We start from the raw sequence: 23,517 nt of genomic DNA on the forward strand, positions 1-23,517 counted from the left end.
ACGTGGGACTCGATCCGGGGTCTCTAGGATCAGGCCCTGGGCTGAAGGCGGCGCTAAACCGCTGAGCCACCTGGGCTGCCCCTCTTTTCAGGAGTATCATTAACATTGATTAAAATATATATTTTTTAAACTGATTAAATATTTTTATAAGATTATTTCCTATCTCAGTCAATGATCAACAAAAACAACTGTAGCAACCACTTATCAAGTATGTAATGTGCTAGACACTGTATCATGTATTTTACAAATATTAATTACTTCATTGATCCCTGCTCTAATGACAATAAGTTTATCATCATTTAAAAAAAGAAATGAGAAACTGAGGCTCAGACAATGAACTTGGCCAAGATAAGAGCTAAAAAGTGGCAGAGGTAGAATCAAACGCAGATCTATTGGATTCCAAAGCTGAAAAGAAACAGTTACTTCTCTTTAAAAAAAAAAAAAAAAAGTCTGCTTGGAACTGTTTATCTATTTAAATAAGATACTGTCCTTTTGTTATGGCATAATTATATGTGGATTTATTTGTAGTAAGTTGGTATGCTTTTCAAAATATTGTACAGAGAGAAAGAAAAAAAGACATTTAGTTTCACTTGGGAAAGGAAAATAATGAGCCTCTCACAATAGTGTTCAGGCTGATGGCATCCATAATATCCTGTCTTTAGAGTTAATCTCAGAGATAGAGTACCTGTATTTCAAGCAGGGCAAAGACTAGCAAAATATTACAGCTTTATTGTATCGGATAGTAACATGACAGTCAACTAGCCTTCAAGCCCTCAAATGAGAGAGTTCCTTAGGCAGAGGTCATTTTACTTTACTATCTTGTCCAAAATTGGTTAGACTCTCTCTCTCTCTGTGTTTCTCATGAATAAATAAATAAATAAATCTTAAAAAAAAAATTGGTTAGACTAGTTTTGGCACCTAAGACAAAAGCAATCCTCTTAAGCTCGCTCAGCAGTTTATAAAGCAGCCTGGCGGAATTATTCCCAATAAGGATACTCTCTCCAGGTAGCCCTAAGACGACACTCTCTTAGAGAATCTGAACATGAGAAACACAAGGGCATAAAAGGCACACAAAACACAGAAGTCAGTACACAGAAGACATGAGATGGTAGGTACATTCCTTCCCTTCCTATCCCACTTTTCTTTCCTTTCCTCCTATCTATCTACCTACTTATTTACCAAAGCCACATCTGTCTGTCTTTGGAAGTATGAGGTTGAGGGAAAGCAGAGTCTGGAGTGAGAATCCATCCCAGGACCCTGGGATCATGACCTGAGCTGAAGGCAAATGCTCAACCACTGAGCCACTCACAGGTACTCTTTTAATATGAAATTAAAATTTAAAAGGTAGGGGGATCCCTAAGTGGCTCAGCGGTTTAGTGCCTGCCTTTGGCCCAGGGTGTGATACTGGAGACCTGGGATCAAGTCCCACGTCGGGCTCCCGGCATGGAGCCTGCTTCTCCCTCTGCCTGTGTCTCTGCCACTCTCTCTCTCTCTCTGTGTCTCTCATGAATAAATAAATAAAATCTTAAAAAAAATTAAAAGGTAATTTTCATGATCCATTCAATTTATATAAAGCAACTTCTATCTATTCTGCCTGCAATGTAGCAATATTCCTCAAACTCTTGAATTCATCTAAGGGTTGGTAGAAAAAAAGGTCTATGTCATTTCAAATATTTAAAAAGGGCCAAGGGTGCCTGGCTGGCTTAGTCAATGGAACATGTGATTCTCTGGTCTTGGGCCGTGAGTTCAAGCCCCACACTGGTGGTAGAGATTACTTAAAAATAAAATCTTTAAAAATAAAAGTTAAAATTAAAAAGTAAATAAATAAGTAAAATGGGCTTTCTACTATCACTTCAGATTAGTACTAGACAAGATTCTAAGATGCCCTAGCGGTTATCACTGACTGCTCTTCTCTCATACCCATATCCAATCCATCATGAAATTCTGTTGGTACAATCTTCAGTTTATATCCAGAATCTTACTGGGCTTTCTTGATCTCTTTCATGGAATGTCTCTTCCTCTGTATTCCCTCAAATGGTGGTTGGTCATCAGATAATACCAACATCTCTCTACTCTTCTCACTCTCTATAAGTAAGCTCCTTTTCTTGTTGATGACTCACAAATATAATAATTGGCCCATGTCTTTCCTCCAAATGCTAACACATAATCTTTAAGACACAGTGCATCAAACTGAACTCATCCTTCCCAACACACAAATCTGTTGTTTCTTTTTTTTTTTACAAATCTGTTGTTTCTGAAGAATTCCCCATCTAACTGAAAACAGCCACAACCTTTTTTCACTCAGTTCTTTTGGAAGAAAACCTAGAATGGTTTTCTATTAAAAGAGAAGTCTGGGTGTGTTATTCCTCTGCATAAAATCTTTCAATGCTCTCCTTTCACTCAGAGTAAAAGCCAAAGAAATTGTGATATGGTAAAGGAAAGGTCTAATAATTTATACTACACGGATTTTATGTATTTCTACTCTATATAAAATATAATATATAAAATTATGTATATAAAAAATAAAAATATAATAGACCCATAAACATGTGCAGATGTATGTGTGTGCATGTGTGGTGGTGATGGTGGTGAAATGATGAATACTGGAGTCACAATACTTAGGACCATCTCCTGGCTATGCCACTTTTGGCTGAGTGACCCTAGATGAATTATGTAACCTATTTAAAAATACTCATTTCTTGTTTTATGAAATAGTGTTAAGAATAGTAACTTACTTAATTGCCTTATGGTAGGAATAATATGCAAGATCTAGCACACAAAAATTGCTCAATAAATCATAGTTATTATCATTAAAGGCTAACCTTCTCCTTCCAAACTGTAAATTTTTCTTACCATCAAGTATTATCAATAACTAAAGGACAGATATGCTTTTCTATATTTTTCAGTGTCTTATCACCTGCTAGGGCTAAAAAGCAAGCATAATCCAGGAAATCTATATGAAAATGTTTGATTACATGATTTTGCAATTAAATGGTAAAGGTAATGAAGTAAAACCAAAATCATATTTGAAGTTGTATTCTGAAACATCAGATTAGAAAGATACTGTTTAGTCAACTATATCATCGTATTCACTGTTAAGAAAGTTATCAACAGGCTAGGCATTTAGCAATAGTAGAGAGCTGATATAATCTATAGTGACTAGGCCTTGAGTTACTGGAAGCACCTTCACAGAAATTTCTTCCATTTAACAGGTGCAAAATCTCCTTCTATATCTAGACAATTTTAGCATCAATATGTATATTTACTTTGTATCTTCCTTTGAAAGAAGAAAGCAAAAATAAGGAAAATAACAGGGCATTTACAAAAGTCATCTTTACAGTATTTACACTGTCATATTAGTAAATTTCCAAAGGCAAAAAAGTTCTATCTCCAAAGTTGAGGTAATACCAACAATAGCTGATAATTAAAAAGAAAAAGTTTTCAGTATAATATTTTTATACCTGTGTTTTCTTATCAGGTACTTGCAGTGTCTGAGTAAGTAATCTTTTGAAGGCCTACACAACTTCAGTGACCAGAAGTCATCTAATCTCATCTTTGGGGAGCAAGATTTTCCTGGATTTCCACCAAATAAATAATGAACCTAAAATAAAACAAGCCACATTTTAAGATGCATACATACTTAGGAAACTATAGAAGTCATAATAAAATTTCTTCATTTTGGTAGCAATGTGTAACAGTAATAATTAAAACATTATTGCATTTCTACCAAAGGCTTCTTTTGATGTTTCTCACTTCCATTTTACTTTAAAGTACTGTGGCTACTTCCTTAAACTGCATTTCATATTAAAGATGAGTTGTATTACCACAATTATACTGACAATGGAAGACATGAAGCAAAAGCAGTGATAGTAAAAAGCTAATCCACAATACAGAGTTTACTTAGGGCAGCAAATAATGGGGATTATTAAGTTAACCAAGCGTTAATCATAATAACAAGCAAGATCTTTAATAAAACTGACATACATGCTGAATCACTGAAGGTGAATAGTAACTAGAAACTTTTTAAATTTTAGCATCTTAACTTTGCTTTAGGCTTACTGCCAAATGTTAAATGGTACATATAATTTGTGATATAACTTTTAAAATATTACATTATTCAACACCCCAAAAAAGGGAATGCAATTTCATTGGTATAATTTTAGTGATATTCTGTACTTAAAGTGTTAAAATAGTTCCTGAAGTTTTGAAAATCAGTAATGTTATACAACAGCTCTATTATTTCTATCCTATAGATGAAAATTCATTTACCCTTTAATTTGGGAGACTCTAAGAGAAAGCGCATTTATTCACTCCTATGGTATCATTTAACCTAAAGGTCTCAAATGATAAGGAATTTAAATAATCACCTATGGCCGGCCTATACAGAAAGAATACAAGCTTTGTCAATAAGTTATTATATAATCTGAGCCCAATCACGAACCTGTATGTAAAGTTTTTGGGAGACATAGTTTAAAGAAATAACATTTAGTGACCCTAAAACTTGAGAATGCAGGACTGTTTTTGTGAGGCCAATTGAAAACACATGTCATTCACAGACAGGAAATATAAAGATAAAAGACTTCTTACACAATGAGAAAATCTAACCTGAGCTGAGATCAAGAGTCTGAGGCTGGAACAGCTGAGCCCCCCAGGCACCCCTGCTTCTACTTTCTTAGAAGTCTCTCCCTGAGCTGGTGGTAGAGCATTCCTACCACTTTAGGTTTGGTGTTGCCTGATTCTCATCACTTTTTGCTCAAATACACTCTTAAAATGTTTTTTTTTAAAAAAAAAAAAAAGGAAAATCTAAAATTGGGAGTTACATAGATTTTTTTGTATCATGGGACAAAGTATCCTAATGTTAAAAACCATACATTTTTTAGTTGGACATTCATATTTCCCAATACAGGCATACCTCAGAGAAGCTGTATGTTCAGTTCCAGACCACCACAAAAAAGCAAATACTATAACTGAGTCAAAGGAATTCCTTTGTTTCCCAATGCATGTATCTGATCTACGCAGCTACAAAACAAAGTAGAAAAGTGCCAGAACTCTGGACTATGAGAAATGTTTATTCTCTTAAGGAATTTTAGGAAGAAATGATATCGAATGTCTGCTACATATTCTATGAATCTCCACTATGTATAACTTTTTATTCAAATCCACTTAAAAATAATCAGAAACATCTATTTTGGGATTCTTTTAGATTACAGGTCTTGGAAAGTTTACAAGTTGATGTAGTTAGGGTACCTTGTGTAACTCATCATATACAAGCTGATGGGCAAATCTTGGACATGGTTCTTCCTCCTGTAGACTTTTACTTGGATTATCCTTTGCAGCTTGATCATTCTTATAGACACAAGACCTGTAAGACATTGCTTTTTAAGACACTGCTATCCTAAAAAACTAGCAGCATAACGTTAATACAACTTTAGCAAGCAAATTAATTGGATGTCTAATTACCAACAAAAAATTTATAAATTTGTTCACATCAAATCTTAAAATTTCTGGTCACTCTCACACAATAATGCAAATTTGTTAGAATGAAGTTCTTACATTCTTTTAATGTCCATCCAAAACCTCACTTAAGAACTACCTACTTCATGTTATGAAACACAGACAGCATATATGAAGGCCCAAACCAAAGTCTCAAAGACAAGATAATCCCATTTATTTAGTCACAATAAAAAAAACTCACAGATTTCTTTCAGTTTTACTGCTTAAAATAAATGTCCTACTTAGGAAATAATAAATTCCCTAGTTGAGGCCATGGAGGAAGTTCTCTAAAGTGCCTGTTTTGTAAAATATCCACTCATGCAGTAATCACAGAATATCAGACCTGGATTCTCTAGACCATTGTTTTCCAAAGCAAAATGTGCAACACTGGTTCTATGAGATGCTCTGTGACAAAAAGGTCCCAGTTTGAAAACACCAGACAATGGCCCCCACCCTGCTCTAGTGAAATCAGTTCATTTATCCAAACTAAGACCACCTAGAGGAGAAGGGAAGGAAAAATAAGATAAAAATAGGGAGGGAAGCAAACCATAAGAGACTCTTAAATAGAGAGAACAGAGGTCTGCTGGAGGGGAGGTGGATGGGGGTGTGGGGATGGTGATGACCTAAATGGGTGATGGGCATCAAGGAGGGCACTTCGGATGAGCACTGGGTGTTATATGTAAATGATGAATCACTCCTAGAATTTAGGAGTAAATTCTACTCCTAAAACCAATACTACACTATATGTTAAATAACTTGAATTTGAATTAAAAACAAAACAAAACAAAACAAAACAAAACAAAACTAAGACCACCTGGGAACATTAAAAAAAAAAGTTCTCAATTTTACATATCTACTTGGTAGCAAAATCTAGACTAAAATACAGTTCTCTTGTCTTCCAGACCAGGTGATTCCTGGATTTTATTCAGAGGTAAAATCCATTCACTGAACATCACTGCATACATGGGCATCAATATTAACTTCTTTTCCCAATACAGGCATACCTCAGAGAAGCTGTGCATTCATTTCCTGACCACCATAATAAAGCAAATACTGTAATTAAGTGAGTCAAAGGAATTCCTTTGTTTCCCAATGCATATAAAAGTTATGTTTCTACTATTCCAATCTATTCAGTGTGCAACAGTATTACATCTAAAAAATACTATGTATACACCTTAACTAAAAAATACTTCATTGCTAGAAAATGCTAACCAACCTCTGAGCTTTCAGCAAGTCATAATCTTTTTGCTGGTGGAGGGGTCTGCCTCAATGTTGATGGCTGTTAACTGATCAGAGTGGTGGTTGCTGAAGGCTAGAGGAGCTGTGACAATTTCTTAAAACATATAACCCTTGAACAACATGGGTTTGAACTACATGGATCCACTACAGTACAGTATGGTAAATGTATTTTCTCTTAAGATTTTTCTTAACAGGGCAGCTCCGGTGGCTCAGCAGTTTAGTGCCGCCTTCAGCCCAGGGCCTGATCCTGGAGACCTGGGATCGAGTCCCACGTCAGGCTCCCTGCATGGAGCCTGCTTCTCCCTCTGCCTGTGTCTCTGCCTCTCTCTCTGTCTCTCATGAATAAATAAATAATCTTAAAAAAAAAAAAAAAGATTTTTCTTAACATTTTCTTTCTTCTATCTTACTTTATTGTAAGGATACAATATATAATACATATATAAAATATGTATTAGTCAACTGTTTATGTTACTGACAAGGCTTCTGATCAACAGTAGCCTATTGGGTTTTTAGGGAGTAAAGTTACACATGGATTTTCAACTGTGTGAGGGTTGGCACCCCCAAGGCCTGTGTTGTTCAAAGGGTCAAGTGTAAAGAAATTGGCTACATAAACTGACTCCCTTTCATGAACTATTTCTCTTTGTCATACAATGCTGTTTGACAACATTTTACCCATTAGTATAGTATAACTTCTTTCAAACCCTGCCACTGCTTTATTAACTAAGGTTATGTAAGATTCTAAATCCTTTGCTATCATTTCTACAGTCTTCAGAGTTTCTACCAGAAATAGATTCTATCTCAAGAAACCACTTTAGTCACATTGTTAGGATCTACTTCTAATTCTAGTTCTCTTACTCTTTCCATCATATCTGGAGTTACTTCCTCCACTGAAGTCTTGAACCTCTCAAAGTCTTCCAGGAGGAAGGTTGGAATCAACTTCTTCCAAACTCCTGTTCATGTTGTATTTTGACCTTTTCCCACAAATCTGAATGCTCTTCATGGTATTTAGAACAGTGAATCTTTTCCAGAAGATTTTCACTTTCTTTGCACATATCCATCAGAGGAATCATAATCTATGGGAGCCATAATCTTATGAAATGTGTTTCTTAAATAAGATGACTTCACGGGTCGCCTGGGTGGCTCAGTGGTTAAGTGCCTGCCTTTGGCCCAGGGAGTGATCCTGCAGTTCCAGGATCAAGTCCCACATCAACCTTCCTGCATGGAGCCTGCTTCTCTCTCTGCCTGTGTTTCTGCCTCTCTGTCTGTGCCTATCATGTATAAATAAATAAAATCTTTAAAAAAAGACGACTTCAAAGTTGTAATGAATCCTTGATTCACAGGCTACAGTATGATTACTGTTAGCAGGCATGAAAACAACATTAATCTCATTCTATATCTCCATTAGAGTTCTTGAATGACCAGGTGCGTCCTCAACAAGCAGTAATATTTTGAAATGAATCTTTTTTCCTGAGCACTAGGTTTCAACAATGGGTTTAAAATATTCAGTAAACCATGTGGTAAACAGATGTGCTGTCTTCTAGGCTTTGTTTTTCCATTTATAGGGCACAGGTACACTAGAGTTAGCATAATTTTTAAGGGCCCTAGGATTTTCAGAATGATAAATGAACACTATCTTCCACTGAAAGTCATCAACCGCATTAGCCTCTAACAAGATAGTCAGCCTGTCCTTTGAAGCTCTGAAGCCAGGTATTGATTTCTCCTCCCTAGCTATGGAAGCCCTCAATGGCACCTTATTCCAAAATAAAGCTATTTCATCTACAATGAAAATCTGCTGTTCAGTGTGGTCATCTTCATTAATGATCATAGTTAGATCTTGCTAAGATAACTTGTAACTTCTACATCAGCACTTAGATATTATCAAGACAGCTTCTTTCCTTAAACCTCAGGAACCAACCTCTGCCAGCTTCAAACTTTCCTTCTGCAGCCTCCTTACCTCTCTCAGCCTTCACAGAATTCAAGAGATAGGGCCTTGCTCTGGAGCAAGCTTTGGCTTAAAGGAATGTGGCAGGTTTGACCTTCTATCTAAACCACTAAAACTTGCTTCACATCAGGAATAAAGCTGTTTTATTTTCTTAGCAATCATGTGTTCACTGGAACAGCACTTTTTTTTTTTTAAGATTTTATTTATTTATTTGATAGAGCGAGAGTGAGCACAAGCAGGGGGAGTGGAAGAGGGAGAAGGCGGCTCCTCATTGAGCAGGGAGACTGACGCCGAGCTTGATCCTAGGACCCCAGGATCATGACCTGAGCCAAAGGCAGACACTTAACCAACCATGCTACCCAGGCACCCCTGGAACAGCACTTTTAATTTCCCTCAAGTACTTTTCCTTTGCATTCACAACTTGGCTGTTTGGCACAAGACGTTTAGCTTTCTCCCCTTCACTTGAACACTTGGGAGGCCTTTGTAGGGTTATTAACTGGCCTAACTTCAATATTGTTATATCTCAGGGAATAGGAAGGTCTGAGGGGAGGGAAAGAGATGAGGAAACAGCTGGCTAGTAGAATGGTCAGAACACATACAATACTTATAAATTAAGTTCACCATCTCATATGGGCACAGATCATGATGCCCCCAAAACAATTACAACAGTAATATCAAAGATCACTGATCACAGATCACTATAATGAATATAACAATAATGAAAAGATTTGAAATACTGTGAGAATTATCAAAATGTGACATACAGACATAAAGTGAGCAAATGCTGCTGGAAAAATGGCGCTGACAGGCTCAGCACAAAGTCGCCACAAACCTTCAACTTGTAAAAACTGCAACATGTGCAAAGCGCAATGAAGCAAAGTGCAATAAAATGAGGTATGCCTGTATTGACATTTAAATGGACGGTATCACAAATTAATGTAAGCCTTCCATTTCTGTCTTCTTTTGAAGAAACTACCAACCTTGAATAAGTATTACACTGGGAATGTGACACAGACAAAAACTCCTTACCAACTATTCCTCACAATGTCATAAATCCAGAAGGAATTTCTGACATTCTCCTCCCGCTTTTCCTTGTCTTTGCTGAGTCCAGATAGGACATGTATTTCATTCAGTTCTGGATCAATGGTTGCTCTCTGTGTGAATCCTGTCATTGGAACTATAAATTGAGAAAGAAAATAAGATGATAACATTCATGCTAAATAACACAGTAGAACCACTGTATAAGATACAATTTTGCCCTGCTCTTCCCATATCCATGGCACTTACCTTTTAACATACCAGAGAACTTTTATATTACAGAACAAATCATTGTTAATTGCATTCTCCCCACTCTAGAATGTAAGCTCTACAAGGGCAGAGGTAGTTTGGTTCACTACTTAGTTCCCAATGCCTAGCAAATAGTTACCCAATTTTGTTGAAAGAATAAATGAATGCTAACTACCAGAAAGGAGCTACAGTGAGAGAAAAAGTAAAAAGAGGCATGCAATGTAATCATTTTTATTGAGAGAAGAAAGGTCAGTGTTTTAATTAACTGATTTTTTTTATCTGGGCCAGCTCTAATTTAATAGTAGAGGTAAAATATTCAAATGTTGACCTGGAAAAACACAAATCTGACAAAGTGAAACACAGGTTTGTTTAATAAGGTCAGGGTCATTTACATTATCTGTTCATGACATACAATGAAATGACATAATTTCCAAGTAAAAATAAAACATTTTGGGGTATAATATGCCATTTTGCTTTCCTTAATGGCTCAAATTGCCCAGAGTTAATAACATATTTTTTAAGATTTTATTTATTTAAGAGAGTGTGAATGAGACAGAGAGGGAGAGCATGAGCTGGGGGAGGAGCAGAGGGAGAAGTAGACTCCCTGCTGAGCTGGGAGCCCAACGTGGGGCTCAATCTCCAGACTCTGGGATCATGACCTGAGCTGAGGGCAGATGGTTAACTGACTGAGCTACCCAGGTGCCCTAATAACATATTTTTCTAAGAAGTCCATTAAATGAGTGATTGTGATTCTGCATCATCCAGTAATTTGCAAAAACACTAACACAGTGAATGCAAATTTTTCTTTTTTTTTTTTTTAAGTTTTTTTTATTTACTCATGAGAGACACAGAGAGAGGCAGAGGCATGGGCAGAGGGAGAAGCAGGTTCCCCAAAGGGAGCCTGAAGAGGGAGTTGATCCCAGGACCCTGGGATCATGACCTGAGCCAAAGGCAGATGCTCAACCAGTGAGACACCCAGGTGCCCTGAATGCAAATTTTTCTTGTCTTCATTAAATGGAAATATTAGTTGAAATGTAATTTTGTGGATCATGACATATTGCAGTGAGTCTAATATAATGTCATTGTTTCAACACATGTCTTTTTTTTTTTTTTAAGATTTATTTATTTAGGGATCCCTGGGTGGCGCAGTGGTTTGGCGCCTGCCTTTGGCCCAGGGTGCGATCCTGGAGACCCGGGATCGAATCTCACGTCGGGCTCCCGGTGCATGGAGCCTGCTTCTCCCTCTGCCTGTGTCTCTGCCTCTCTCTCTCTCTCTGTGACTATCATAAATAAATAAAAAATAAAAAAAAATAGGCGCTCAAATATTAAAAAAAAAAAAGATTTATTTATTCATGAGAGACACACAGAGAGAAGCAAAGACAAAGGCAGAGGGAGAAGCAGGCTCCTCACAGGGAGCCCCATGTGGGACTTGATCCCTGGACTCTGGGATCACACCCTGAGCCAAAAGCAGATGCTCAATGGCTGAGCCACCCCGGGGTCCCAACATATTTCTTTTATACATGAACAAGCATCATATACTCAAAATGCTAAACAAGTATCAGACTGAAGTACAATATTTCAATCAATCCAGAATATTATGGCAGGAGACGCTAGCCACATTGATCTTCATTTGTCTTTATCTACTTTAGCAGGGCCAAATAATCCAGCATTTATTTTTTCCTAGTTTACTTAAATGTGCGTCCTTTCACATTCCTATTCAAAAAATTTGTTTGGAGTATTTTTTTTTAAGATTTTATTTATTTATTCATGAGAGACATACAGAGAGAGAAGCAGAGACACAGGCAGAGGGAGAAGCAGGCTCCATGCAGAGAGCCAGAATCGGGACTTGATCCCGGGTCTCCAGGATCACATCCTGGGCTGAAGGCGGCACTAAACCACTGAACCACCTGGGCTGCCCTATTTGGAGTATTTTAGAGACTATCCAAATGCATTCTATTGTAAATATACTAAAAATAATAAACACACACAAAACAAATGTTGATATTTATACACATACACACATCACCTAATCTTAAGAATAATCTCAACCCTCATGCCATAGTCTTTAGTGGTTATGTAAAGTCTGGTATTTTCCTAATGACACTTGGTAAACTTTCTAAAGTGCCAAGGTTCTGCCTTCTGTTCCTCAGATAATCTTGGAAGAAAGATAAAATAGTAAAGAAACAAAATCACTTTTGCTAGTGGTGGAAGTAGAGGACATAACTGTATTGCATTTAGAATTTATTGTATTTAAATTTTTTCATTCCTTTCATCTTAATACTGAGCCTTTCTATTAAGAATTCTCTAAGATAGGCTGGCAAACTATGGCTTGATTTGGCCTGCCTAGAGTCAAACCAGCCCTCCATTCATCAACATTTTGTCTGTGGTTGTTTTCACCCTACCATGCAAGGCTGAACACTTGCAACACTGTACGTATGGCCTACAAAACTGAAAATATTTACGTCTGGCTCTTCATAAAAAAAGTGTGCTGACCTCTGTTCTATAATCTTTTAAAATGTAAATATGAGAAATGTATGACTTATAAAGTAATGCAACAACCCATTTACCTGAGGAAACGGAAATTTTGGGGTGGAATAGAAATCAGTAGAGGGGGAAAGAAATTTTGAATTCTATAAAATGGGAGTCATCAAAGGAGTATTGGGCTGAGGGAAGCATGTGAGAATGTGGACGAATGCCAAAACCAAATTTTGCATACTTGTCTTTTTAGATTGTCACATTTTCCCCAAAAGTAGTTGAAGAGCAACAGAGAAAAATGATAAGGATTACTTTTCAAAAATAGTGAGAGGTTTACAATACTCAGGGATATCATGCTTATAAAATCTATCGTATAGGTGTTATAAAACATTACTTTGATTATAAAGCATACTAGAAACTATATATTTCCCATTTCTTTGATATTCCATATCCAATATGCTTTTCACTCTATATATTTTTTAAGATTTTATTTATTCATTCATGAGAGACAGAAAGAGAGAGAGAGATGCAGAGACACAGGCAGAGGGAAAAGCAGGCTCCACGCAGGGAGCCCAACGCGGGACCTGATCCTGGGACTCCAGGACCACACCCCGGGCCAAAGGCAAGCACCAAACCGCTGAGCCACTCAGGGATCCCCTCACTCTATATTTAACATTGATTTTACCTCCCAGATACACGTTCAAATCTCTTCTTGCCCTTTAAACAGCTTTACACAGAGGTAATTCATATACCATACAATTTACCCACTTAAGTGTACAGCTTGGTTTTTTTTAGTATATCCACTGTAAAAATCACAATCTAATTTTGGATCACTTATAATACAGAAATCAGATTTGTGTGTCCCAAAGGTTTTTAAGGTCAACCTAGGAACTTAAATAGCAGTAAGTATTGGAAACAAAACAGGAGTAGAAAATCTTGGTTTAGTCTAGACTTTCTCAATTCACTGTGATTTCATGCAAGAAACTTCTTACTTTTTTCCAAGTTTTTGTTTGTTTGTTTTTTAGTAATCTCTACACCCAATATGGGGCTTGAACTCAGAACCTTGAGATCAAGAGTCACATACTCTTAGGACTGCCCAGCCAGGCACCCCTTTGCAAGAAACTTTTAGACTTCAGTTTTCTTTTCTTTTCTTTTTTTTAAATTTTTATTTACTTATGATAGTCAGAGAGAGAGAGAGAGAGAGAGAGAGAGGCAGAGACACAGGTAGAGGGAGAAGCAGGCTCCATGCACCGGGAGCCCAATGTGGGATTCGATCCCGGGTCTCCAGGATCGCGCCCTGGGCCAAAGACAGGTGCCAAACCGCTGCGCCACCCAGGGATCCCTAGACTTCAGTTTTCTTATCCAAAAATTGAAACTGGAGCTAAATAATGTACTGGGTCTCTTCAAAACTGTCTCTTCAAAACTGAAATTTCTGTTTAGATTAGACCCTAGAGGGTGAGAGCAGTGACAGTGATAGTAGCAATGTACAGTGTGAACAGAGAGAATCCTGAGATATGGAGAGCAGTTAATACGCTGTTATGATGGTGATGCAGTGGACTGGAAGAAGAGAGGAAGGAAATAGAATGAAGAAGCATTATTCCCACAAAATGGATATCATCAGCACAAGTAAGGCAGATATTATATCCTAAGCACAAAACTTCCCTGGAGTGACACAACAGAGATCCAGCTTAAAGCAGAAACGTGTGAAGAAAAGAGTAAAAACGTTTCAATGAAGTTTTTTGGAGGCATCCAATATTTTACTCTAAGAATACTCAAAGGCAAAATTTCTCAGGGCAAGATTTCTATTAATCTTTAAGTTTACAGACTCTTATAACTTTTACTACATACTAAAGACAAGGAAAAATGTTAATATATAAAATATGTTCGTATATAAATTAGAAAAATATGGAAGAACATATATCAAACCATAAATAATAGTTACGTGGGGGGCGGTTAGGACACTTTTACATTCCTATATAATATGTATTTTTCCAATATAGATTGCTTTTATAATTATAAGGAAAAAGAAAAACCCAAACCAAAATACAAAAAATATATATCTGGGCATAAATACTGGGGACTTTCAGTAATAAGTGAAAAATTCTCACATATACTCCCATATTTTCCGTGAAGAGAATTTTACATTAACATTTGGAATGTTGTTATTTAGACAGAAAAGGAATTAACGTTTCAAACGATGGTTTTACTGACACTAAAAGAAATATTCTTAAGCCATTTTGTTGACATGAAATTACAGGACAAACTAGGCATTATTTTATTTGAATTAAAGTATTTTTAAATTTTTTCTCTAAAAAAAATAAAAATGAAAACTTATATATGAGTTCCTAACAATCAGGGGGTTAATTCATATTTACATTGACTATATCTATGTTAATGGCCCAATGCCTAATTTTTATGAATTGCCCTTAAGCTTAATTCCTACTTCTCTATTCCATGAATAACAATTCAAAGACATTAAAAAAAAAAAGTTTTCCATATCCACCTTCAAAGGTACTCTAGATTTTTTTTTCTAAAAAATATATATTTTTATTTATAAATTTATTTTTTATTGGTGTTCAATTTGCCGACACATAGAATACTCTAGATTTCTCTAAGAAAATATTAAAAAGCATTATAATTTCTGGAATATTCTAAATCTCATTTTTTAAAAAGATTTTATTTATTTATTCATGAGAGAGAGGGGGCAGAGACATAGAGGAGAAGCAGGCTCCATGCAGGGAGCCTGATGTGGGACTCGATCCCGGGACTCCAGGATCACGCCCCAGGCTGAAGGCAGGCGCTAAACCGCTGAGCCACCCAGGGATCCCTCTAAATCTCATTTGTTACCTCTTTTGTAAACAGAAGAGTAAAACCTGTTTTTCATTTTAAATGGACAGTTTAAATAAGATAAACTGTCTTATTAAATAAAAAGTAAAAAATTATATATGGGTATGCATGTGTGTACACACATTACATATACATATAAGAATTACAGCCTAGCACTAGTAAGCATTTTAGACTTGGATTTTTACTAGCAGAAGCTGCTCATGAAATCTAAACTTTGGGCCTTTTGATTTATGATAGCAAAACTAAACACTAACTACATTATCCCTCTTTCCCATCATGCTACAAAATTGACAGAAAAGATTCTGGCAAAAGGAAAGAAAACAGCACTAGGAGAGAAGAAAGTATGTCATCAAGAGATAGGAAATTTTGAGACTCTCACAGCTAAGAAAAAGAGAGCCTACTCACCAGAGGTAAGAGATGGAAAACTTCCAAGTAAGTCATCAAATACAAAAAGCAGGAGTACACTGTGAGGCGGACTCCTGGAGAGAGCTTCTACTAAGGACACAGGGGCCTGAATGAGAATGAGAGCAGAGTTTAAAGTAACTCCAAACCTGCACACAGATAATAGAGAAGACAGTCTATTGGACAAGATGTGCCATGCATTTATACAACATCCCTGGTCAGGGTCTTATATAAGGGAGAAGCTGCCTGGCAAAGACACCTACTCTATGCACAGGAAGTCACTGTCAATTGCCTTTCTTAATAGAAGTAGTGCTTTATTCATAGATCTTAATGTGTAGACAGGTATCACAAGATATACGAGAAACATTTCAATAGTGTAAAGATAGGGGCCAACATAAACATATAGAATGGGAAAAGATAAATCACAGGAAGAGAACTTAATAAAACCAAAACTCATTACCTTTGTAAAGAATAAAAGGAATATTAAATTGCAAAACAAGAATAAGCTTCCACAGAAAGTAAAACTATGACCAAAATAAATCAGACAACAGAATGAAAAAAAATGAGCATAGTTAAAAAAGAAAATCAGTGGTTGTAGGATAAAAATGATAAACTACTAGGATAGTAAAAGATACAGAAGTTATGACAGAAAAGTTATGGGACACAGAGGATAAAACCACTGAATTAAGAAATCTGTCTGAGAAGAACACTTACAAGAGGTGAAACAGCGTAGGAGGAAAAAATAATTAAAGAAAATCTCCCTGAATGGAAGAAACAAGTAGGTATCCAGTTTGAAAGAGCCCTGGGTGCTCAGCATGTTTTACAAAAAAAGACTTTATATATAGGTATGCCCCGCTTTTTGAAAGTTTGCATCATACCACTCTGCTTCTAAGAAAGATCTACATTAGTACTTGTTTTAGCTAACTGAAAGAAATCTGAGGAGGATCTTCACCTTTATGGAAAAAAAAAAAAAGGTGAAGCGCAAAAAATAGCATTTAGTGTTTGTTTTGCAGTGACCCCTTACAGAAGCAGCACACTCTCTCCCCATGAACTACACCCAGCTTCTCTGCGTCAAGCAGCCAGAGTTGTGAACTCTGTGTATGTGAGTGTCTGTGCTTTATCTCAATTAATTTTGTGCATCAGTTAGCAAGATGTGTCCTAAGGTATCAGAAAAGTCGGGGGGGGGGGGAGCGGGGGGCGTTGTGGGTCCGGGAAGACTCAAAATTTTTTCCTTATAAATAAATGGTAATTGCTTCTTTGCTTTATTCTATTTTGGCTTACCAAAGTTTTCATAGAAATGCTACTTTTGGATAGTGGGAGAAAGAGAGAGACAGAGAGACAGAGAGATCTCCTAATGACACTTTAAGACTCCAGGAAAAAAAAGAAAAATTCTAAAAGCTTCTAGAGATGGGAAAAAGCAGGTTATTATACACAGAAGAATAAGTATCAAACTTATTAGACCTTTTATTTGTTACAATGAATGCTAGAATACAATGGGGTAATGACTAAAATTCTGAGGAATATAAAAAATATGGAATTAAAATTCTATTTCTAATGATGACAGCAAAATAAAGGAATTTTTGGATCAGTAGAAGCATGAAAATTTATATCAATAATTGCATATAAAACAATTCTTTGAGGAGCTATTCCAACAAAACGAAACAAAAAACTAAAAAGGAATCCAAGGAAAGGAATGACATAGGATATAAGAAACAGTGGCAGTTTTAGATGACACAGGAAAGCAAAAGGAAGCTTGAAAGAAAACAGAGACACATTAAATCTTGAGCCTTGTATAAGACATTTGGAATGAAAAAGTTTTAATTCTTTTTTTTTTTTAATTTTTATTTATTTATGATAGTCACAGAGAGAGAGAGAGGCAGAGACATAAGCAGAGGGAGAAGCAGGCTCCATGCACCGGGAGCCCGATGTGGGACTCGATCCCGGGTCTCCAGGATCGCGCCCTGGGCCAAAGGCAGGCGCTAAACTGCTGCGCCACCCAGGGTTCCCGAAAAAGTTTTAATACAGAATATCTTCTTACCTATAAGTCCAATCACAATACCTGAATTATATATAGTGCCCTATTCCCCCTCCCCCATTATACTTTCACTGTTTAGAATTTTGGTTCTAGTATTTTTCTTCTGGCAACAATTTTCTCAAGATAATTTGATCGCCACTTATCACATACTTCTGACATCTCCTAAATTTATTTCTGAGTCGTGTTTCCAAGTAGTTTCCAAAACAGGTCTTCATAGTGCAAACTTTCCTAGGCAAATACACCTAAGAATATTTTATTTCATACTAGCATATGAAAATTAGAAGAACATAGATTTCTTGGTTTAAAGTAATTTTCCTTGAGTACTTTTTAACTTTACTATTTTCTTCCATTCACTATTGCTGTTGAGCTGATATCCATCCATTTATCCATCCATCCATCCATCCATCCCTCCCTCCATCCATCCATCCATCCATCCATCCATCTTGCTCCCTTGTAGGTAATCTTTCTGAAATCTTTCAGAATTTTCCCTATGTCCTTGATATTTTTTTTTTTAAAGATTTTGTTTAAGATTTTTGTTTATTTATTCATGAGAGACACACAGAGAGAGACAGAGACAGAGGGAGAAGCAGGCTCCCTCAGGGAGCCTGAGGTGGGATTCGATCCCGGGACTCCAGGATCATGCCCTGAGCAGAAGGCAAATGTTCAACTACTGAGCCACTCAGGCATCCCTGTCCTTGATATTCTTTTTGTTGTTGTTGTTGTTGTCCTTGATATTCTTAATCAAACTTCAACATGTCTAGGTAAGTGTTCCCTTATTCTTCCTGTCTGGTATGGTATAAGCACTTCCACCAATCTGAAGCCTTTGTCTTTTCTGAATTCTAGCAAATGTATCTTCATTATTTCTTCAATTATCTTGCCCTCTTAAAATTTCATTTTTCTCTCCTGTTACTGCTGTTAAAACGTTGGTACTTGTACAATTCCTTCCCACATCCTTTGTTTTTTAATATTTTCTTTCATTTTTAAAAAAGATTTTATTTATTTATTTGAGGAGGAGAGGGGCAGAGGCAGAGGCTGAGGGACAAACAGACTCCCCGCTGAGCAGGGAACCCAACGCAGGGCTTGATCTGAGGACTCTGAGACCATACCTGAGCTGAACGCAGATAGTTAGCCGACTGAGCCACCCAAGTGCCCCCTTTTTATATTTTCTATTTATCTTTTTTTCTTTCCTATTTCTTCCTAAAAGACCATTCATTCTAATCTTTCAACTAATTCATATCCATTTTACTTGTAATATTTGGAGCAGTCTTCATTTCAAGTATATTTTTCATATCTAGTATTTCCATTTGGTTCTGTTTGTACAATTTTGAGATCTTATTTCATATCACTCATATTTCCCTTTATATCTTGAATTATATTAATCATGCTTGTTTTGAATTCCTGGTTCAGCTATTATAGTAATTCTGCTTTAGAACATATATGCTGTCAGACTGATTTCTTTTGAGATAGCTATAGTCCTCAACTGTCTAGTTATACTGCTCTGTGAGGTAAGATTTTTCAGGGCATCAGCTATTCTTTCATTAAGATATATTATATTAGGGGGACCCAAAGGTCAGGCCTTAAGTAGCATCAGCTCAATGAATTTAAGGAAAATGGAGGGGAAGAGCCCTAAGGTAGTAAAGCACAGACACAAAGAACCAGTTTATCACTTCAACTTACTATCATTCCCCTATGTGAGGGTTTCACACCTTTAGACCCTTTGGGCAAAGTAGAAGGCAGTCTTCCTGGACTTGAAGGGTGAGGGTAGGAGAAATGAATTACTGAGAGTAGATGGTCAATTCACATCTATTTTCATCAACTCTTAACACCAGTAGGGTTCATACACTGCCATCATATTGTTCTTTGGATTCTGGCACCAGTTGTATAGGCTAGTTTCTATAGTGAAGGAACAAGAATCAACTCAAGGTAATTTTGGGGACAGACAGCATTCTATCTTATTTAAAGAGTTTCTGGAAGCCAGTTGCCTCTCATTTTATTTTTTTAGGGTTTATCTCTGGGGAAGGGAATCAGTCATCTATGTTAGTTCACAACTTTGGCAGAAATATTTTCATTTTATGGTATTTTATAGTTTGAATTCTGCTTTATGAATTATGTACATTGCATTACTTCCACAATAATTTTATAGAAACAAAAACTGGTTGAACAAAACTGGCATTAACCAAGAACTAAAAACATCTAAAGGTCAAAATGAAGGAAGAAGCTTTCATTCTAACATGTTATAACTATTAACAGTCTTCTGTATTGATTTTCTTCCCAAGAAGAAAAAAGGGCTATCTTTACAATTTAATGGTTGATAATGGGTAGTTGCAAGGGGAAGGGAAGAATGAGGAGATTTTCAATGTATAATATTTTAAAAGCTTTTAGATTCAACTGGTTCAAGTTTTAGATTCAACTGATTCAAAGCTCATCTGAATAGCAGAAATCTTACCCAGTCTTTATAAAACTGACTCACAAAGAAAAACAGATCAGTAAACAAGATCATATGCTAATCACAAACACATTTTGAAAGGACACTTGTCTGAGAAAATAGAAAATAAGAATAATACAACAACTGCTACATCCAACTTGTTTTTAGTTTTTCCAGGAAATTACAAAGATCTTTCAACTCTCCTATTTTTTCTTTAACATCTTTAAAACTTGAAATAGGACAGATTAGAAAAAATTATCTGACAGTCTGAATCATTTTTTCTTTTCCTTTTCTTCAGTTGACCCAACAGGGGGAGATTATCAGAATTTGTAACATAAGGAAACCCTACAGGGAGGCTAAAAAGACAACAGGGATAACAGTTGAAGTCATTTCAATTCCTGATGAAGATACATGATTGCATTAATTCATGAACTAATCTCAACTCTCTGGCTTCATGATCCAATGCACATATTATTAGTTACTTTAGTTAAGCCATAGGGGAAAAAAATACAGTTTCAGAACTGTCACAGAAATATAAGTTTAATAAAACAGCTTTCTAAAATTTCTCCATTTGTTAGGATATTTGCAGCTTCAAGTAACAGAAAACCTGAATAACAATTGATTAATTAGCTCATAAATCAAAATTTTGCAAGTAGGCAGCTCCAGGATTGTTTCAGCAATTCAACCAAATCATGGTGCTAGGTAAACATCCCTACAATTCTCTTGGCCTTCCTTTCTTTTTTTTTTTCCTTCCTTTCTTTTTGAAAGTTGCCAGTACTAGCTCTAAGCATTACATCCTTTTATACTATCTGTTCTGCTCCATTCCATTATTCTGTACAAAACTGTACCTTTATAAATACCTGGTAGTATTTACTACTACTTCATTACTTTTCATTTTCAAAATTGTTGGTAGTGTTCTTGCATTTTTGTTTTTACCAGTGAACTTTTTTTTTTTTACCAGTGAACTTTAATTCAGATTTACTATCAAACAACCTAAATTTTATATTAAAAATATGCAACACTTGTATAAAGCTTGTAACTAAGCAAAAACACCTTTGGGAGAGTAGAAGGGGGAAATTATGTAAAGTTAGTATCAACAATAATGGTAAGAGAAAAAAGTACATAATCCAATTTTATCAGAACAATGGCACAACAAATACAAAAGATGTTAAACGGAAAGCAATGAAGCAGAGTTACACTGAAACACTGCAATTTCTTAGCTCAGTAACTAATCTAATCTAACAGTGAATCATTAGCCTCAGAATCTTCTCTATACTGCTGAATTGGCCTGATTTAGTTAATTGGTAAAAGTCTAAAAGGTTCAAATCCATAAGGATCTATTCTATATAATTACATACACATTTATTTATTTAAAAATGTCAATAATACCAGTGTTTGACCATTAGTTGAACAAAAATCAGTAAGATTTTACTTTTAAGGTTTTCATGAAAATATGTTTATACATGAATCAGATCTTACAGCCATTACTATCATAGCCTTCATGGTAGTTTTACAGCCTGACAGCAGAAGGGAATGAAATTTAACTGTCAAAATTTTGGAGCTAGATGAGGCCTTAAGATCAACTAGTCCAATCTCATTTTCAGATGAATAATCAGGCCCAGAGAAGTTATGTATTTAATTTTGCCAAAGTTGCAGAGGAATGAGTGGCAGACCCAGATGAAGAAAGACCAAGTCTTCTGATTCTCAATTCACCATTCTTTCAATTACACCAATCTGCCACTATGGTTGAACAGAATGGAATAAAGTGACAGATGTGGGAAAATACAGTCAACAGATGTTAAGGAATAAAACAAGTAAACACATAACTACTACAGAACAGGGACTAGGTTGTAGGAGTTCTTGACTTAGCATCTAGCAAGTGGTGAAGACTTAATATATGTTTGTTACCCTGAATAATACAGATATGAGAAAGTAATCCTATTACAATAAACTGAGTTTCTATAGCAAACTATAAAGCTCTGGTGGTGTGACTATCTTCTAAGCAGAATTTTCAATTAGTGTGAAATACAGAGCTTACATATGGGGAGTCTGCTAAACCAATTGTGCTTGCCAAAAGTTATTCAGAAATAAACCCAAATTTTAGATGTGCTGAATTTTGATGTAATTATGTATGTGTTAGACACAATACTAATAAATCCTTCCTTTCTAAGCAGCTGCCAATCCACTGATTTAAATGATAATCTCTTTCTGAGGGGAGCATAACATTGTTATACTCTAGTTAAAAATTAAGATTTGAAAATTTCTTCAGATCTTGAGATATTAAATCTAAGATAATTCATTTAAATTATAAAGAACAAACATTTAGGATTTTATAGTATCTGACACAATAAAAAAATTATAGCAAGCAGCAGCAATTTTACAATTAGAGATGCCATTTCTAATTGGTGATCTTAATAGTTCAAATTTTTTCTATGATTTCAAACAATCCATTTGAAACTCACATCATAAATGCAGTTTTAATCAAATAACCCACATTACCGAATCATAGATAAACACAGTAATTATATGTTAAGTCCATCTCAAATTATAGTAATTACTGTAGTAGAAAAGCTTTAGAAGAACAGTTAATAAATAGAATGTTTAAATACATTACAGAGCATCCGTGTAATGGAAGAAAATTGGTATTTTTTTTTTTAAGATTTTATTTATTTCAGACAGAGAGTGCACTAGAGAGAGAGTACATGTGTGTGAGTTGGGAGGAGGAACAGAAGAAGAGGAACGCTGAGCACAGAGCCTGACTTGGGGTTCAATCCCACCACCCAGAGATCATGATCCGAGCTGAAATCAAGAGTCATGCCCAAGCTACTAAGCCACTCAGGCATCGCCAAAATTGGTAATTTCTGAGAATATTTAATAATGTAGAAATTTAAATAGTACCCTGCCTTGTCCTTAGAAGGACTTTTCGTGGCTTATTTTTTTTTTTTAAGATTTATTTATTTATTCATGAGAGACACACAGGAGAGAGGCAGAGACCTAAGCAGAGGGAGAAGCAGGTTCCATGTAGGGAGCCCGATGCAGGACTGGATCTCAGGACTCTAGGATCACACCCTGAGCCAAAGGCAGACACATAACCGCTGAGCCACCCAGGCATCCCTTCATATAAATATAATATTAGATTATTATAAATTATTATTATAAATAATAATCTAGTAAAACAGGATTTTTAAAAATCAGGTGACAGTAATCCCATGGGAGGATAATTCAATATATCAGTTCTGACATAAGGTTTTCTAACTTAATCCAATGAAAGGTTTTTGTTTTTGTTTTTTTTTAGGAGATTCAGAGTACTGAAAAGACTGAATGCTCTTTAAGAAATCCTGAAAAAAGTCTATGTATTTCAGCTAAGCTTTT

General features: G+C 35.9%; 1 protein-coding gene across 13 annotated transcripts in view; it reads right to left on the minus strand.

Annotated features, from left to right (window-relative positions):
* Window positions 1–23,517, minus strand: part of MKLN1 (muskelin 1) — a 326,298-nt gene that overhangs the window by 17,870 nt on the left and 284,911 nt on the right. For all 13 annotated transcript variants that reach the window (XM_025471680.3, XM_025471681.3, XM_035698604.2 and 10 more), the window contains 3 exons: window positions 9,704–9,851; window positions 5,248–5,362; window positions 3,462–3,601 (listed from right to left, as the gene is read on the minus strand). In XM_025471680.3, coding sequence (XP_025327465.1) covers window positions 3,462–3,601; window positions 5,248–5,362; window positions 9,704–9,851 — 403 coding nt within the window. The remainder of the gene's footprint in view (window positions 1–3,461; window positions 3,602–5,247; window positions 5,363–9,703; window positions 9,852–23,517) is intronic.

Source organism: Canis lupus, chromosome 14, assembly GCF_003254725.2.
Source record: "Canis lupus dingo isolate Sandy chromosome 14, ASM325472v2, whole genome shotgun sequence".
Lineage (NCBI taxonomy): Eukaryota > Metazoa > Chordata > Mammalia > Carnivora > Canidae > Canis > Canis lupus.